The 19,847-nt window shown below is 46.4% G+C and overlaps 1 protein-coding gene across 5 annotated transcripts in view; it reads left to right on the top strand.

Moving 5' to 3' along the window:
* Positions 1-19,847, top strand: part of Atp8a2 (ATPase phospholipid transporting 8A2) — a 528,141-nt gene that overhangs the window by 151,931 nt on the left and 356,363 nt on the right. For all 5 annotated transcript variants that reach the window (XM_087586606.1, XM_087586607.1, XM_087586608.1 and 2 more), the window contains 11 exon segments: positions 35-200; positions 1,298-1,425; positions 2,124-2,201; positions 6,532-6,620; positions 6,902-6,946; positions 9,005-9,080; positions 12,084-12,189; positions 12,810-12,892; positions 13,855-13,904; positions 16,372-16,441; positions 18,819-18,903. In XM_087586606.1, the coding sequence (XP_087442732.1) occupies positions 35-200; positions 1,298-1,425; positions 2,124-2,201; positions 6,532-6,620; positions 6,902-6,946; positions 9,005-9,080; positions 12,084-12,189; positions 12,810-12,892; positions 13,855-13,904; positions 16,372-16,441; positions 18,819-18,903 (976 nt within the window).

Genomic DNA, 19,847 nt, shown 5'->3' with positions numbered 1-19,847 from the left:
CTTTTAAAAACTAGTTTGTCTACTCAATTCACAGAATTCAACAAAAGCACCTCTCAAGAGGTCGAACGTTGAGAAGGTAACCAACGTGCAAATCCTGGTGCTGTTTGGCATCCTCCTGGTCATGGCGCTTGTGAGCTCGGTGGGCGCCCTGTTCTGGAATGGGTCTCATGGTGGAAAGAGTTGGTACATCAAGAAGATGGGTGAGTTCTGGAGTGACTGCTGCTTGCTACTTCCGGTCAAATCTCTTGGATGGTCCTTCCATGCAGGGTCTGTGAGTGGTAGTCATACCCTCCTTCCCTCTGTTCCCTATAGCTACGATGCCTGTACCAGGCTTTCTTGTAGAGAAAGCAGATTAAGAATCATATGTAGAGGGCTGGAGAGATGGCTCAGCGGTTAAGAGCACTGACTGCTCTTCCAGAGGTCCTGAGTTCAATTCCCAGCAACCACATGGTGGCTCACAACCATCTGTAAGGAGATCCAGTGCCCTCTTCTGGTGTGTCTGAAGACAGCTACAGTGTACTTATATATAATAAATGAATAAATCTTAAAAAAAAAAAAGAATCATATGTAGAGTGAAGATGGGTGTGTCTGGAGACTGTTTTGTGACCACTTTAAAAAAATACTTTCTTACGGTTTCTCTAGGGATGACAACATGAGAACCCCTTTGTGTTACTAACTTCATGAGCATCAGCCTGGCATGCCCCCATGCTCTCCCTGGCACGCCCCCGTGCTCTCCCTGGCATGCCCCCGTGCTCTCCCTGGCACGCCCCCATGCTCTCCCTGGCACGCCCCCATGCTCTCCGCTCTAGGTTGTCATTGTCATCTGTACACCGCATGCATGTATTGTCAACCTAACAATATAGCATTCTAGTTAGTGCTTTGTATAATCTCAGATCTCATAAAGAGCTCCAAGAAAAAAGAAATGTTTCTGTTAACCACCATTTCTGGTTGTCTTCTGTTTGCTTCCTCTGGAGCCTTCCTTCTTGATTCCCGCCGTGCTGCCTGGTTACCTCTGTAATAACCACAAGTCCCTTTGAGGCCAACGAGGGCACTCCCCTCCCAGGAGAGTGCTATTTCTGATCCCTCCTGTCTCTCCTCCCCCAGCCTCTAAAGAGAATGCAGCCCAATGTACAGGCATTGAAATAGTCTTTGGAGTTTGAATGGGCTCCGTAACTTCTCAGTCTCCATTGTGAGCACCTTTCAGGGGAAAAAAAAGAATCCAAAATAACAAAATGGGAAGAAACTTAAGTGCAGACCTCCACAAGAGCTGTATGGATATCCTGTTTTTTGTCTGTAGACACGACCTCAGATAATTTCGGCTACAACCTACTGACGTTTATCATCTTGTACAACAATCTGATTCCTATCAGCCTGCTGGTGACACTCGAGGTCGTGAAGTACACGCAGGCCCTCTTCATAAACTGGGTGAGTGTGAAAGCAGGGTGTGAGGCATGAGCTACTGGAGGACTGCCACCCTCCAGTGCTCTCCATGAACCCTTGTCATCTCATCGAGTCCCAGAGAAGAAGTCATAGTGGCTGTTAGCTGTTAGGACATGGAATTAAACCAGCCGAACCAATGGCTGGCATAACCTCAGGGGTGAGGAAGGTGGAGGAGGAAGCTCAGTGGGCGCTTCTCATCTGGCCACCATGGCTGTGCTTCCAAAGTCTCGTGTATGCTAAGGAAAAGGCCTCACATGCTTACCAGTGTTCATTCTACACCGATTTCATCCTGACAGTCACCTTGGGTGGATTATCAGGCTCGAGGTGAAGTTTTTAAGGGATTGCCATGGCTGTTAAGCTCTGGACCCCCATTTTTTTCAGACCAGGCACTTTCATGTGTGTTTTACACTGGTTTTCACAAGAAGCTTGTGAACAAGGCACTGACCTAGCTCAGAACATGAGGTCATCCTCTTGAACCCAAACCTAAATACTGTGGGTCACATTGTGTCATAGGGACTGTCCTCACTGCAGCTCCAGTTTTATCCAAGTTAAAAGTTAGCTTTTAAATGAAAATGGAAGGATTTTAAGATGCCGGGGTCTGGGTCAATCTTAATGAGATACTAGAATTGCATGTTGTCTAAAGGCTCCTTCCCTTCTCTCCTCTCCTCCATTTTCCCTTTCAGGACACGGATATGTACTATATTGAAAATGACACTCCTGCCATGGCCAGGACATCAAACCTCAACGAAGAGCTTGGGCAGGTGAGAGCCTGTCTGGAGACTTGGGGGGCAGTGCTGTGAGCAGGAAGCGAGTGTTAGCAGAGGAGACCTGAGGGTTTGCAGGGATAGTTAGCCATGGCGGTGGTTATGACATCCAGTGGGCAACGTGGCAGTGAATGCTACTGTCCCTTGGCTTTAGAGACACAAGGATATCATTTTGTCCAGAACATATCCAAATAAAAAATGTGCAGAACATTGTATAAAAATACACTGTTATCTTGGGTCTTTTTCAATGTGTTTCTCAGGACAGTGACAAGGAAAACAGGGTAAGACATTGGCTATTGGGCTACCCCACAAAGCATGGGGGGTTGTTTGAAGGACAGGCGTTACTGACAGAGTCCAGAGAATCATGATTTCTGGGGTCTCACGCTGATTTCCACTTGTTCATCCCAACTTTCTTGGGATTATATCTGCCTCTACTATTGAACCACTGCATAAAATGAAAACATACAATTTATTCATTACCTAAAGTAATTAAAGACTATGATTTTATTTTATGTTTCTTGAAGCTCCCAACAATCCAATTGGGATGTGGTGTAACCATCTTCATTTTATAGATAAAATAATGATTAAATCACGTCAGAAAAGCTTGTTGATGAATGACAGGTGGAGGACTGTAGATTGTCTGCCTAAGTCTGGCCTTTGTTTCCCTGCAACACCTTCCACATGTCCCTCTGGGAAGACTAAGCCTGACTTTTTCTCACTGATCTGTGGGCCTGGAATAGGATCAGATGCCCTCTCCTTCTTCTCTCCCCTTAAGGACAGAGTCAGTCCTGCAGTGGTGGCAAAGCCTTTTGAGTCATTGCTAGAAAGTTGAAGCTCAGGCTTGTCAGTCAACTTTTGTAATAAAATAGAACTCTGTAGTCACATTTTCAGGTGATTCTGATCCCTTGATATTCTCCAAATCTAGTTAGAGCTAAGAATACATTTTTCTATTTTTTTAAATAGAAAATTTTGAACTCACAAGAGTACTCACTCAGGTTTATTTGGTGCATCAAGGTGGATGATGCTCTAAAGAGAATGGCCTGGTACGGAGCACAAATCTTCCTAAGTAAGGCCCGTGTTCCTGTCCTCCCCTTGTCCACCTGCACTTCAGGTACACAGATTGAGAGGCAGAATCCAGGGCCACCTGTCTATCATCTGTCAAGGTGTGTGTGTGTGTGTGTGTGTGTGTGTGTGTGTGTGTATGTACATGTGTGTGTGTTTTTGTGTGTGTGTTTGTCTGTGTGTGTGTGTATCCATGCATCTGTCTTCCTGTCTATCTACCTATTTTCTATCATCTGTCTGTCTGTCTATCATCTACCTGCATTCATTCTTTTTACAACAGCATCGTCATTGGTTAAATTCTACTCTAAGAATCCATGAGTTCTTGGTACATATCAGATGGCATTTGGCTCTTTGAATCCTTCCCAGTATTTCCAGACAACATTAATGCCAGTCTGCTCTATTTTCTTAAGAATTCTTCCCAAACACACACACACACAGTGAAATGACAATGTGGTTAGTCATATGTCTGTGTCCTTCTGGGAGATGTTTGAGTGCATCTGGAGGCTCGAGCCCTGTATAGTCAGCCAACTGAGGTCAAAATGTGATTGTTCCTCTGGTAGTTAAATCTGTGACAAATATACACAGAGGACTCTTGGAACACCTTCCATAGCTAGTACTGTGCACCATTTCTATTGTCTTAGGTGTTACACACCATCTAAGATTAGGTGAAACACTGAGGAGGTGGTATGTAGGTTTTATGTAAACACTATACCACTTTATATAGTGGACTTGACCATCTGAGAATTTTGGTATCCATAGTGGGTCTCAGAACTACCCCCTGTGGATATTTAGGGACAACTCTGTATGTGGCCTTTGGGTACCTTTGTCAGTTTGCAGGGCTAATATATATAATTGTCCTCAAACTGACCCAGCCAGATGGAAGGACTGTAGGTGTCCAAGGAATGGCCAGGATGAAATGCCCTGTCCTGATCAGGCATGGGGGAAATTTCCAAAGGAGGAGAAGTTAAAATTTAAGAGGGAAAGAGATTGCAAATTTGGCAATTCTTTATAAGATTTTCCTTTTTACTATGTTGATAAAACTGTGTTCTTAATGTTCCTAGATTTACTCCGTATGAAACAGAATTTGTTATTAATTGAAAGCAACAAAACTAATTATCCCATTAATCAATGTGATCAATATGCATACATGTTTTGAAATATCAGGAATACTCATAAATTTATAAATAAGTTTTAATGAGAAGTACTTGGAAAAGGTGCCTGTCCCAATTTGATCATTCTGTAATCTTTTTTTTTTAAAAACTAAAATATAATTAATTCTCCCTTTCCTTTTTCTTCCTTAAATTCCTCCCATCTCCCATCTTTCAGCTTCTCCAAGGACCTTTTCAAATCAGTAGCCTCTTTTTCTTTGATTAGTGTTGTTATACATAATTCTGTACATTCATAAGCATAAATATAATCTCCTGAGTCCATTTGGTGTTTCTGCGTGTTTATCATCAGGGCCAGCCACTTAGTATTAAACAACCAATTAGGAGGCTCATCCATAGGAAAAACTAGTTTTCTCTCAGAAGGTGCGCTCGCCAGCTTTATGTCAACTTGACAGATACTAGAGTTACTTTGGAAGAGGGAGCCCAATTTGAGGCGATGCTACCACCAGAATGACCTGTAGGCAAGGTATTGATGCATATTCCTGGTTGATAATTAATGTGGGAAGGTACAGCTCACTGTGGGTCCTGCTGCCCCTATGCTGGTGGCCCTGTGTTCTGTAAGAAAGCAGCTAAGCATGCCACGGGGAGCAAGCCAGTGTACAGTAAGCCTCCATGGCCTCTGAACCAGTTCCCACCTCTTAACTTCCAGCCCTGAGTTCCTGCCGACTTCCTTCAGTGATAGAGTATGAAGAGAGTTGGAAGGAAAAAGAAAGCCTTCCACCCCAAGTTGCTTTTGGTCATCATGGTTTATTACAGCAATAGATACTCCAAGATAGCAGCCGTTAGTTACCCTTGCTAGGGGTACAGCCTGGTAAGATCTTCTCTTTCCTAGTTAGCTGGCTCTCTGTCGGTGCTGTCATTGTTTAGGTCTTGCTCTGCAGCCACACTGCTGAGGTACCAAGGGGTGTAGCTTCCCTGTCGTCTCTAGGAGACATACTCCCACAGTAGACTTCCTGCTCCTCTGGCTCTTATGGTCTTTTCACCTCCTCTACCTCAATGATCCCTGAGCCTTAGCTATGGGAATTGTCCTGTAGCTCCGTCTCTTAGCGCTGGGCTTTCCCTATGATCTCAGCATTTTGACCAGTTGTGGCTTTCTGTGGTGATCTCCTGCTGCTGCCAAGAGCAGCTTCTTTGATGAGGGGTGAGAGCTACACTTAACTATGAATATAAGGATAGGTATTTAGAGCTTAGGAGTTGTGCTGTTCAGGCCAGGTGTGGTGGCTCATTGCCTTTAATTCTAGCACTTGGGAGGCAGAAGCAGGCAGATTTGTTAGTTCAAGGTCATAAAAGCATGTACCAGGCCAACAAAAGACTACATCGTGAGACTGCCTTTAAAAGAAGTCAGGAGATATGATGGTCTTATGGGAGTAGGTTCTCTTCCGAGATCTGTGGCCTCACTAGCTCCAGGTATGGCTAGGTGTCTAGTACCAGGAATGATTACCGTGCTGTTGAGTGGGCCTCAAGTTCAATTAGACAGCGTTGGTTGCTGCTGACACATGAGGGCCCCTACTGTGTCTTTAGAGATGATTTGCCAGGCCAGCCATCTTTAATCTAGTCAGGGGGTGGACTCTTGAAAGAATTGCATCTTCCGTAAGAGCATGTCTGAACTCGGGAGAATGAAATATATCAAGGAAATGTTGAATATTGTGTGGTGATGCCGAGAGATGGTGGCCAGAGGGATTACGGAAGCTTCCTTGTTACTCAAGTGTAGAATTAGTAACAGGAAAAGTTTTGTAAATGTGAATTGAAGTACATCATTGACGATTGATTACTTTTATAGACTCTCATTTAAATGCCATGCAGGTTTACAGAGACACAGGCAACTTCACGTTTTGATTCTTACATCTTACCCCACCCGTTTTTTAAAAAATTACTTCATGCATGTGGGTGTTTTGATTGTGCAAATGTCTGTGTGCCACATAATAATCCAGAAGAGGGCCCTACATTCCCTGAAATTGGAGTTACAGATGGTTGCGCCCTACCGTGTGGGAGCTGGGAACTGAACCCAGGGTCTCCAAAAGAGCAGCTGGTGCTTTTAGAACTGAGCCACCTCCCCAGCCCCTACTACTCTGTCTGCATTTTGTTCATTTTTTGCTTAGGTAAAATACCTGTTTTCTGACAAGACTGGAACTCTTACATGTAATATCATGAACTTCAAGAAGTGTAGCATTGCTGGTGTGACCTATGGGTGAGTATGTTTGTCATCTTCGGGAGACCCCGTTCCTAGTCTTCCGACAAAGTGTGGTGGTTATTTTGTTCTTTTGAGGAATTTGTATGTGTGGTTGCTATTAAACATGTTAAAGAAAACTAGTGGGTTCCCCAGTGAATCTTTAAACAGCTGAAATACCACTTGTTTCTTCAACTTTACTGAGATGTCCCAGGGCACCTGTGGATTTGTACACATAGTCTAAGAATTGCCCATTTCCCGTGTTTGGATCATCTCCTGACCACTCAGTTTTTCCTTGCCAGCCACTTCCCGGAACTAGCCAGAGAGCAGTCCTCAGATGACTTCTGGTAAGTAGAGTCTAGCATGTCTTACAACATTAGTGGGGATACGTCAGGATGGTCTTAAGTCTAAATATAAATTGTGAATACGTTAGTTTGAAAGAGATGCAGAGTAAGGTTTAAATTCAGACATAGTTTGAACCCACACCACAGAGCTTTCAACACCAACAGCGTGTCCTTGTCCAGTCCTTCCTATTTACAGCCACCTGCAACATTCTTGCTTATGTTTTTAATCTCTGTATTTCAAAATAACATTTTATACTATTTAAAAACTATAGGGCTTTGTACATCTGGGGAAGATTCAGCTCCCTCTGCTCTTCTGTAGCCAGTCTGACATCCCTTACAGGTACCCATGTCCCTCACAGTACCTGACATCATCACAGGTACCCATGTCCCTCACAGTACCTGACATCCCTTACAGGTACCCATGTCCCTCATAGTACCTGACATCATCTCAGGTACCCATGTCCCTCACAGTACCTGACATCCCTTACAGGTACCCATGTCCCTCACAGTACCTGACATCATCACAGGTACCCATGTCCCTCACAGTACCTGACATCATCACAGGTACCCATGTCCCTCACAGTACCTGACATCATCACAGGTACCCAATGTCTCTCACAGTACCTGACATCATCACAGGTACCCATGTCCCTCACAGTACCTGACATCATCACAGGTACCCATGTCCCTCACAGTACCTGACATCATCTCAGGTACCCATGTCCCTCACAGTACCTGACATCCCTCACAGGTACCCATGTCCCTCACAGTACCTGACATCATCACACGTACCCAATGTCTCTCACAGTACCTGACATCATCACATGTACCCAATGTCCCTCACAGTACCTGACATCATCACAGGTACCTCATGTCCCTCACAGTACCTGACATCATCACAGGTACCCATGCCCCTCACAGTACCTGACATCCCTCCCAGGTACCTCATCCCCCCTCACAGTACCTGACATCATCACAGGTACTCATGCCCCTCACAGTACCTGACATCACTCAGAGGTACCCATGTCTCTCACAGTACCTGACATCACTCAGAGGTACCTCATGTCCCTCACAGTACCTGACATCATCACAGGTACCCATGTCTCTCACAGTACCTGACATCATCACATGTACCCATGTTCCTCACAGTACCTGACATCCCTCAGAGGTACCCATGTCTCTCACAGTACCTGACATCACTCAGAGGTACCTCATGTCCCTCACAGTACCTGACATCATCACAGGTACCCATGCCCCTCACAGTACCTGACATCCCTCACAGGTACCCATGTCCCTCACAGTACCTGACATCATCACAGGTACCCATGTCCCTCACAGTACCTGACATCCCTCACAGGTACCCATGTCTCTCACAGTACCTGACATCCCTCACAGGTACCCATGTCTCTCACAGTACCTGACATCATCACAGGTACCTGGCATGCTTCACAGATATTTCTCGTCCTTCTCATAGGCCATTCTTCAGCTTCCTAGTGTTCCACGGGGTATCAGCCGGCATTTTGTATACCTCTCACCATAGACTATTAGCTGCTGTTTTATCTGCTGTACTAATCCATCAGAAATAAGACATAGCTTGCTGGCAGAGATGATGGAGTGTGTGAGAAGCTCACACTCGCCAGCCTGAGTGCCCACAGATGTCAGATCCAGTGTCCTTTCTTTTGTTGTTTGCTGCCTTCTCTTCACTGCATGCACTCTGGCCGTGAGTGTTGAGAGATGGGACAGTCTTTCCTCTGGGTTGTTTTTTGCCTGGTAGTTATTTAAGGACCAACTCATGACACCCATAGTATTGACACAGCTTGTGATTCTTCCCCTTGCAAATCTGTTGTTTTTTATAAGAACTTGTAACAGTTTGCTTATAGAAAGGTTTAGGAACTTAAGTTATTTTAATGCTTGATATGATATTCATTCTAGATACCTAAGCATTGATTGCAGGACTATGGTTTTTTTTATTCATGTTTCTTTCGGAGGGTGGATTCTCTCTAGGTGTGAGCTATCTGGGCAGGGACTTTTAAATTGAATGAATTTTCTTCTTCCTTCCAGTCGGATGACTTCTTGCCCCAGTGACTCATGTGACTTCAATGATCCCAGGCTGTTAAAGAACATCGAGGATGAACACGTGAGTGTACCCCTCACCTCTAGGACAAAGAGCCATTAGTGGGTCACTGTTTATATGTGACACATGTTGGCTTGATCTTCTACAAGTCTTATGTAGAGGACCACAGCTGCAGTGAGTTCATGGGTGAAGTATCCTTGTCCTATCCACAAGACAGCATCTCACACACTTAATGATGACCTGTGTAGGACTGAGCACTCATGACCGGTATTTCTCAGCACTGTGTCCAGTTGTGATTCTTTGCTCTTACTCTAACCAAGGGAGAGGCCAGATTGTGTCTTTGTTATAAATATCATTATTCAACATGACCAGCCAGCAAAACTGATACAGAAGGCTTGACCCTAGGACCCACATGCTTCCGGGGGCTTTTCACTAGGCTTATAGTGCCACACATGAACTTTCTTCTCAATTGACCTTTGGTCTTCTTTGAAATAAAGGGTTAGCTTTTAGACAGGCACAGAGAGATCCCTCTAGTCCTCCCACTTAGAGTTCCAAGCCCCTTAGCAGAAACTTGCTTAACTCCTCTTAGGGACCAGACACGGTGGGTGTGGGGCAGTGAAGGATGAGGAGATATGAGGAGTCACCAGGTAGTGTGAGCCTGCCAGGCACACATCTGGTCCAGACACTTGTCTATATGCTGTATCCCGTGACCATCTCACTTGGAACAGTGATATCAGTAAGAATCATGATCATGGCAGCTTAACCCTGGGGCCTCCATCCTGCCTAAACCAGCTAGGGTGTCCCCAACAGGGCATCTGCTTACAGATCAGAAAGGGGATGTTTGTACTCTTGTCTTCGAACCTCGATTTGGAGTGTTGTTTCTGTGGACAGGAGAGCTGTGTCTCGTAGGAGGACAGAGGGAAAGAACCAGGGTCTGTAGGCTGTTCTGTCTTCCAGTTCTGCTGGCTCTTAGATCCCCTCCCCCAACAAGGATCCCTGAGCGTCCGACCAGGAGCTGTGTCGTACCACTGGAGCTGAGCAACGCACGGTCGCCTGCTGTGTGCATTTTGGTCGGGTGTGGTTTTCTCTGCTACCTAGTGGTCAGCCCTGAGATCACATAGAATGGGTACTGTGAAATGTATTTACACATTTAAGAAAAAATAACAACAATTAAAGAAAAAGGCCATGGCTTTTAAAGAGAGCAGGAAGGGGAGGGGTAACACAGGAGGGGCTGTGTTAATTTAAAAAAAACTAATTTTTTTAAGCAAGTGAGCAAACTATGGGGAGCATGTAAGTAAGCAGGTAAGCATCGCTCCTCCACGCCTCTGCTTCAGCTCCTGCTTCATTTCCCTTGGCGATGGAATGTCACCTGAGTGCTGTTAGGGGACATGAAGCCAGTTTGCCTTTGGTCGTGGTGTTTATTGCAGCATTAGAAAGCAAGCTAGGACGGAACTGAAGCTTAGGGAGCAAGGGCTTAGTTCCGAGAGGAGACTAAACTAAACCTAATGACACCGACATCCCAAATGACAAAATAAAGCTTATGTTTGAATCTGGAAAGTAAGCCACAGCAAACGCGCAGACATAAGATTTATAATAAGGAGTAGTATCTGCATGGCTATAAAAGGACGATTCCTTAGACTATTAATTTAATAGCATCTATGTTAGCAAAGAAAGGCAGAAGGCAGTAAGGGATGATACTAGACCAGAAGTGGCAGGTCATGGGGACTTGGGGTTCAGCTAAGGGTCTGAGTTCTGTGTAAAAGGGAGTGGACAGCCCTTTCTGGATCCTAATTGAGGGTATTGGAGTCCAACTCCGTGTGCAACTACTGTGGTACAATTCTTGGCTAGTGTATGGGGAAGCACTGGGCTTGCTCCAAGCAAGATTAAGACAGAATAAAAATGGAGGTGGGATATAGGAAACAACTTCATTGGCTTAGTCCACCAACTACTAGGTTTTAACTTAACTAGTTGTTTGCTTCCAGCCTGATGGGTTAACTGGTCCTGCAGGGTTCCAAAGTTCAGGAGTGCAATCACAGTGCTGGTTGGCTCAGCTGGCTCACAATACACAGTTTCAGCCTCTCAAACCTTGACGAGCACTGCCTGAAGCACACTGGTTACCTGAGTATGTTTGGGTAAATAAATGAATAGTGTGTAAGCCACTTCTGGCCTTATAAGACTTAGAATTCCTTAGTAAACGGGAAGCTATACTGTATCCTAAGATTTCATTAAAACCATAGAATTCTTTTTTCTTTTAAGGGATGATAGGAAAAGTTTGATTAAACAGGGATTTTAGGTGTATATACTAGAAAGATCAGACATTCAGGATACTAGACAGTGGTGGTGAGGACAGCGGCTCCTGGTGGCACTGGTGACTATGTTTTGAGGTACGAGGCAATGGGCTTGGGGGAAGTGACTTAAATCATTACACAGGAGAGCTTGCTGAAAGCAGGCAGACAGCTGTGGGCATGAAGGGACACCGAGAAAGATGTGACTCGTTTGAAGACCAGGGTGTCAGGATGTGGGCTCCGTGGAGGGCAAGTGTGTGGACATAGAGCAGTGTTCTCAGCCTGTGAGTTGTGACCCCTTCGGGGGTTAAGAAATCCTTTTACAGGGGTCTCCTAAGACTATTGAACAATGCAGGCATTCACATTACGATTCATAGCAATGTCAGTTACAGTTCTAAGCCGCTATAAAAGTAATCTTATGGTTTGGGTCACCACAGCATGAGGAACTATACTAAAGGGTCGTGGTGAAAACCTCTGGCCAAGAGTCAGCTAGCCAGAGCCTCTGAACTCTGTCAAAGCAAATGGCAAACTTCTTTTTCTTGGTTTGAGACAAGGTCTCATCCTGTTTCCCTGTCTAGCCTGGAACTCATCTTGTAGACCAGGTTAGCCTTAGACTCATAGAAATCCTCCTATCTCTGCTTCCCAAGTGCTGGGATCAAAGCTGTGCACCCCTTTGCCTGACCTGTCACTGGATCTTAGAGCGGGTGAAGGCGTGAATCCTCCATGCATTACAAGTCTGGTGACTGGTTAACTGGTGCTAACTGGTTCTTGCTGCTTTTAGCCCACAGCCCCTTGCATACAAGAGTTCCTTACCCTGCTGGCTGTGTGTCACACCGTTGTCCCTGAGAAGGATGGTGATGAAATTATCTACCAGGCTTCATCTCCAGGTGAGGGCTGTTGCTAGAAGTGCCTGGTTGGCCTTTCCCCTGGAGACCCGGTGTCTTCAGTTATTCTTGGAAGATGCTGTTTGACCTCTCCCCGGTTCATGAATTACGGATGTTAAAACCCAGGAGAGCCAGGGTGTCCCAACTCTCATGCTACTCTGCTGGCAAGGAAGAGCCCAAGCTATCTTGCACATCCTGGTCAAAATCTTGGGCTAGACAATGCTCTTAAGAGAGATCCAGCCTGGCTCCTTGACTGCCTCGCCCATCACACCCCCATGGGCCATCAGAGCTCCTTTCCTGGTTGTCTGAATCAGCACTGCAGTGGAAGCACAGCCTTCCCGACAGATCTGGGCGTTTTCCTTGAGCTGATCGAGCACAGCATGGCTGAAGTGGTCCTAAGGATATAGCTTTTGGTGTCCCATCTGCTAGTAGGAACACCCACTTCAAACCCTGGTGTCAGGAAGAGTGAGTGTATCCATCCGTCTGTCCATCTCAAGTCTTTGTTTTTGTATACTAACACCAGGCCTAATCAGTCCCGATGGGTTTTAGCATGAACATGATATTTAGCAGAATTCTGTCATGACCAGGGGTGAACCTGTGTGGTGTTGGCTTATTGTTGGCAGATGAAGCTGCTTTGGTCAAAGGGGCTAAGAAGCTTGGCTTCGTGTTTACCGGGAGGACGCCATACTCGGTCATCATCGAAGCGGTAAGGGGCCAGCCCTTTGGAGGATGGTGTTTATGAAGTAGTGTGTTGATTGCAAATACAATGGCAAAATTTTGTATTTGTTTGTAAGTGAGAAAATGGGTTAGAAGTACTTTGTGGAGACACCGTGGTCTCACAGAAGGTGGTGGCATAAACATGGTATTTGGGGGCTGTGGTAACTTTTCCTTTTAAAAGGCTTCCTCACAGTCTCTCACCTCACTTCCATAAAATTACCTGTAGCGAGGACTAGAGCCAGTCTCCTCTCTGTCTTCCTAAAGCTGAGAGGTACCGTCTGCTTGTTTCTAAGGTAGGCCCTGCACCAGTGTAGCGGCATCAGTCTTGTGGTTGCATAGTGGGACCTCAGGCTACTGGGCATCCATTTCTGGCTATGATGCTAACTCAGTGTGATGGTTCACAGTGTGTGGAGGCGCAGCTCAGACCCTGCTGGAGACGTTAGGTAACTGGTATATGTATATAGAGAGACCTTTAAAAGAATGCATGGGTCCCTACCTTCATATGCAGAGCTGGCATACAGTTTCGGATGGTTCTAAGCAGCTTGGACCTTTTCTTTTCCACACTTGGAAGTGGCTATAACACAGGATTTAGGAGCCTGTCACAGAAGGAAAAAAAAGAAAAAGAAAAAAAAAATCAGAGTTTTCTACCAGCAGAGGGCGCTCTGATCCCACCAGACTGTGAGAGCACAGTGCAGACTGTAAATGCCTGTGTAGAGAATTAATGGGAAGAGAGAGAGAGAGAGAGAGAGAGAGAGAGAGAGAGAGAGAGAGAGAGAGAGAGAGAGAGAGAGAGAGAGAGAGAGAGAGAGAGAGAGAGAGATATTGAGCTTGTTGTATGTGTCCATGTGTGTCTGGTGTCTGTGTATGTAATTAGGAAGTGTGATTGATTTGAGATTTTGAGATTTTTGCACTCCAGGTAAGAACCCTGTCTCCTTTTTTTCTGTTTTGTAGATGGGACAAGAACAGACATTCGGGATCCTCAATGTTCTAGAATTTTCTAGGTATGTTTCTCTTTGATATACTTGACATGAGACATTTCATGTATACTTAACTGCTTTGCCTGCAGATTTTACTGATTATGTAGCACAATTTCTATTTAGGCATTAATCATGGTGAGTGCCCCTCCCCGACAGCCCTCATCTTAGAATCCAGGGTTCCATTAAGGAGGGTTCAGTCGGCCACTCTTTCTTCTCAGAGCAGTGTTAAACTTCCTTTGCCTTTGGCCTCCTAGAGCTGGGTGTCCTTACATCAGCAGCCGCAGAGGTGTGCAAGTCTCAGAGATGTGGCGAGGGCGTTGGCTTCACTGTCACAGGCCAGGTTCTGTGAGGTCAGGCCTGCATCTCTGTCTGAGCAAGAAAATAACATGTGAGCACAGAGCAGATGTGGTCAGTTTACCCTCTTGGGAGGCTTGGTCTCTGTGAGGCCACCCTCCCAGGCCTGTCCTAAAGCCGTCACACCCAGAAGTTTCTTTAAGACCTGGGGATATTTGTCAGATTCTCTGGCTTTCTCAGGGCATTCATAGTTTATTCTGAGGCGCAAGTCTGATGATGTCTCTCTCTCCTTACACACTGACGATCAGTACTAGGCAGAGGGGCAGCCTTGCAGAATGGCGTAAGCAGAGCTGCCTTCCGGTACTAGAGCAAAGTCCTGTTGTCTTTGGTCTGGAGACCACCCTTTCCTGATCATTGGAAATAGATGGGGCTGGGCATGGTGGCTCAGGCAGGTAATGCCAGCGTCTGGAAAAACTGAGGTAGGAGGATCACCAAGTTTGAGACCAGCATGAGCTACATAGTGAGTTCCAGGATAGTCTCAAAAAGGAAAGAAAGAAAATACTTAGTTTTCTAGGCACCTTTGTCAAATTGTTCACAAATGGCTTGAAAGGGGCGGTGTTTTTATAGCGTCACAGAGGAAAAGTTTTCCCGCCTGATGCTTAGCTGAGAGCTGTGAGCTTGGCCCTGTGGGTGAGAAGCCCTTGGGGTCAGGTAGGCCACAGAGTGGCTGATGATGGTGGCAGTTCATGTAGGCATGGTGGCAGTGTGCCTGTGTGGGGCTTCCAGCCAAGCGTCCAGCTCCTCAGATGTTTTGTCTCCTTTTCTTCATTCTCTTTCATATGTGTATGTGTGTTGCATGGGTGTGTGTGCTCTCCCATGCGTGTGCACGTGGGGGCCAGAAGTAGAAATCTGTCACCTCCAGCTTGGTCGTTTGAGACAGGTAGCCATCACAGTCTCTCACAGAGCCTAGAAACCACCCTTTAGAGCTGCCTGTTGCCATTCTCCGGGCCTTGAGGTTATAGATACACGACATCATGCTTTAAAGGGGAAGCTGTCGATCCGCTCTCCAGTCCTCATTCTTACACTGTGAGCACTTTGCCCACTGAGCCGAGCCATCTCTCTGGCCCCTAATGCATCTCCTGTTGGAAATTGCTACTCTGTGCTGCATTAACTGTGGCCAGCTGTTAACAGCCAGACAAGAAGGAATCAGAAAGGGATACGCTAATAACAGGACTGTGGGTGGAAACGCCAGGGTCTAGTGTTTAAAGGGATGGGCGAGTAGGAGTGAGAAGGAACGCCGATTGTGGTTGCAGCTCCTGGTTATTTTTAATGGAGGCATCATTTTGCTGACGCCATTTCCTTCTGTAAGATTTCCTTGGAGTAGTCTGTGGTCATCTGCTTCGTGCATTAAGAAACAGAAACAGCTTAGGCGACATTGCTAAGGACACCCAACCTCTGGACGCCGAGAGAGGATGAAGGCTCCACGTGCTGTGGGTCAGACTGGCCGCAGGTGCGGGGAAGCATTCCAGCGGGAGGAAGTGAGGGCGAAGCACAGAGCAGAACTCGCTGGGGAGCAGGATGTGGGTCCCGGGTGCTTGAGCTTGGTGGTGCATGAGAGGGTCGGTGGGGATTGGCTCAGCACTGTGCGGGGAGTTAAAGAGGACAGACCTCAGGCAGCAGAAGGCACTGAGCCTCAGCGTGTGAGCTTCACCCTGATCACAAGTATGTAAGGAGGGAATCGTGCAGCAGTGGGAGGAGAGGGTTTGCCTGGTGCTGGGTGAGGCAGGTCTAGGAATTGGTAATCTCCTTGACCCATTAAAAGAAGCCATACAAGGTACTTACAAGGTGTGCTGGGTCTCCCATCTTGCTGTTTGCAAGGGACGGCTCTGGTTACCGGAATGAGTTGACTGATTCGCCGTGCAATAGCACATGGGCAAATGTTCCATTTCTGGCCCCCTTGCAAGCAGCCGTGCCATGAGCGAGTCCTTACGGCAGGGCAAGGCATACAGCGCCTGTCCACTTGGTACACATGAGCAAAGTCTACAGTTGAAGCTTTCCTTTGAGGAAAAAAAATCTATTGAGAAGTGGACCTTGACATTTCTAGGCTCCACACGTTTTGCACCGGGTCCTATAAAGTGAACTATGATGACTTTCCCTTTCTGTTTCTTCTTTTCTTTCTTTTTCTATACTATTACAGCGACAGAAAAAGAATGTCTGTCATTGTTCGAATGCCGTCGGGACAACTTCGACTTTACTGCAAGGGAGCTGTAAGTGTCAGTGGTGTCGGGGAGGGGCTCGGCTAACCTCTCGGAGGCCGCTTTGCCAATGTATTGTTCTCCAAACTGCTGCTCATGTATCCTTCCTGGCCTGCCAGAACTGAAAGACAGTCCTAGCAAGCCACTAGGAGCACAGGTTCAAGGTGGCGTTTGATGAGAGTGGGCAGTGGGCAGAGACAACCCACTTTTAGCAGTAGTGAGCTTTGGACACAGAATCCTTGGAGTGGGGATTCCAGATCTGGTTTTGCCACCAGGTCTGGTGATGGCACCATGTTGATCTGTGATCATTGGTCTGTCCTCTCACGTCGCTTGTTCCTTAGCAGCTACGGAGACAGAAGTCATATCCACAAGTAGATCTATTTTTACAGCTCTTTTTGGCCAGTGTCCTAAGCCTGGCTTTTTCTTCAGTATCCCTAACTAATACTAAGCAAACTCCAAAGGCATTATTGCTAAGGAAAGCCATTCCTGCTTATGAATTGTACGACTGTAAAATTGTATCCCGTTGTGTGGTGGCTCTGTGGGATGAAGAGACTAATTCTCAAACGTACGCCAGGAGTGAGATACTGAGCCTGGATCAGCGGTGAGTTTCACAGGTTTCTCACCTTTCTCACAATGGCTATGGATACATTATGATCCGGTCTGTTTGACGATAAACACTGTATGTAGCCTTTAAAGGAATTCCATTTGCCAACAAAAAGAATTCTACTTTTATGATAAGGCGGCTTTAGTTAAGGCCACCGAGGTCATGGTGTCACAGAGCGACCTTGTTTTTAGGCTCTGTTTGTGTGCCCTGTGTTGTAGCTGCAGCAGCTGGAAGAGAAAGGCTATGGAAGCAGGAGAGTGTAGGCAGGGAACACTGCCAACGCCCATCAAATTCTTCATGGTTAGTTCTGCCCAAGCCGGCCCCCTCCTCCAACAAACTAGTTTTTAAAAAAAAGTTGATGTATTGAGATGCTGCCTTACACAGTGGACTCCCAGGAGCATACAAGCAACCATTCAGGCTTATCAGTGTGAGGGACAGGCTGCGCCAAACTGGGTGTTTCTCATCCAGCGTGAGTCAGAAGCAAAAGCCCCAGGCCTATGGTCTCCTTGGCTGTGGGATCTTCCGTTGTTGGCAGATTGTATTTGAATAACCTATGGTGTGCGGATGTGATTTACTCTTTTTGCTTCTGCATAAAGACGCTACAGTGTGAGCACGCTAATTAAAAAACAAATTAGCAGGGGATAGTGGCTCACGCCTACAATTCCCGCACTTGAGAGGCAGAGGCAAGCAGATTTTTGTGAGCTCCTGTGAGATCCTGCCTCAGACAAGTAAGAATCCCGAATGAGGGCCGAGAAGATGACTCAGCAGCTGGGGTGCTTGCTGCCAAGTCTGACCACACTGAGTCAACCCTTAGATTCATGTGGAAGGAGAGAGTGACTCCTGCAGGTTGTCCTCTGACCCTGCGCTCTCTTGCTGTGACACATCACACACACACACACACACACACACACACACACACACACACCCAGAGAGAGAGACACAGAGAGAGACAGAGACAGACAGACACACAGAGAGAGAGAGACAGAAAGAGACAGAGACAGACAGACACACAGAGAGAGAGAGACAGAAAGAGACAGAGACAGACAGACACACAGAGAGAGAGAGACAGAAAGAGACAGAGACAGACAGACACACACATAGAGAGACAGAGAGAGAGACAGAGACAGACAGACACACAGAGAGACACAGAGAGAGAGAGACAGAGACAGACAGACACACACACACACAAGCAATAAATTAAAAAAAAAATACCAATCCAAAACTTTCCAAGCCTGCCATGATACAGTATAAAGTTCTGCAGCTGACCTCACAGTGTCAGTTCCAGCCTAAATGTAGCCATGGGAAAGATAGAAAGTTACTTTCAGGCTGTGTGAATAGGTAGACAGGAAACATAAAAGGTTTAGACTGAGCCCCCCCACCCCCATCTCTGAGATCTCACGTCATAGCTATACACATCTACTCCAAATTCTGAAGATTCCCCAAATCTGAAGCAGTTCCATTCAGACAATGGGTACAAAGCCCAGAGTCTGAATTATGGAGAGGTGTGCAAACGTGGGCACTATAGCAGCCTTGAACGGGTCTCTGCTTGCAGTCCCCACCCCCATTGTTGTTCCTTTTTGAATTTTTTTAGATACACAGCAGCTTTTGGTATTGCTGTATGCATTTTACAAAGCTCATGTTTGGCCCAACCGACAGCTCCTTTCTGCTCAGTCAAGTTTTTTCATGTTCATTACATAGACACGAAAGAGAGCCTTCTTTAGAGTGCCCACTGGCAGATGTCCTCTGCGCTCTGCCAGTCTCAGGGAATGTTTCTCCCTTTCACAGGATAATGTAATCTTTGAAAGACTTTCAAAAGACTCAAAGTACATGGAGGAGACATTATGCCATCTGGAATATTTTGCCACAGAGGGTAAGTGAAATTTCGAGATTCTGCCTTTGACCCTGCAGATGCGGTGTCCTGTGCCGTGGCTGCTGCACGGGTAGGCAGGCCTGCGTTCCGACAGATGTGTGCTTCTTATAGAACTGACTCGCTTCCCAGGACTGGTTTTTCAGCTGCTTTCTCCTCACACAGTCTGTGACAGTGAGGAAGTAAATGGCAGAGCCAAAACTCCGTTACCTGTGTTGGACTCTGCTAGGTCACAAGTTGCCCTAAAACAGAAGGCAGCTGACCCAGAGAAATTAGAATTACAGTTGTCCCTTTCCTTGGATACTCTAGGGGTCATTTCCCTGACCTCGTGCTATCATTTGTCCAGGACTTAAGCAGATACTAATCCCCCCTGCTCACAGTGAGCAGGAAAGGAACTCTCTGGAAGCCTTTGGATGAGGTGATGTCATGTTTTCCTGCTAGAGAATGTGATGACGGGTGCTTAGATGCTGAGTGCTGCTCTCTCACGGTGGTTTGCTTCCGTGTCTAGACACACGTGCACACATGTGAGGGCATGGCTGCCCGAGAGCCAAGCTCTTCTATAACACAGCACAATAGGCTTTTTATTGCTGTCTTGAAATGTGCTTCCTGGCTCCTTTTCTTCCTGGCTGCCTGTGGCACACATACATGTGAGCCACACAGATTCCATACCTCTCTGCAGTGGGAACTGTGCTCATGGGATCTCATATGCTCCTAAATTTATGGGAAGGGCAGTTTATGCTACTTTATATGAAAGCCTGGGGAAGAGTGTGAGTTATTCTTCTCAATGCTGCAGCAAGGTACTTGGCAAAGGCTTCCTGAGAAAGAAGGGGTTTATTTTGGCTCGGAGAGTGAGGGTAGAGTCTATCACGGGGAAGGCATGGTGACAGGAGCTGGGGGCAGCTGTTTGCATTGCATCTTGGGAAACAGAGCGAGATGAAGGCTGACTC

The sequence above is a fragment of the Rattus norvegicus genome, chromosome 15 (assembly GCF_021556685.1).
Source record: "Rattus norvegicus strain SHRSP/BbbUtx chromosome 15, alternate assembly SHRSP_T2T, whole genome shotgun sequence".
NCBI lineage: Eukaryota > Metazoa > Chordata > Mammalia > Rodentia > Muridae > Rattus > Rattus norvegicus.
The sequence above is the reverse complement of the archived record's forward strand: the minus strand, read 5'-3'. Positions and strand labels throughout refer to the sequence as shown.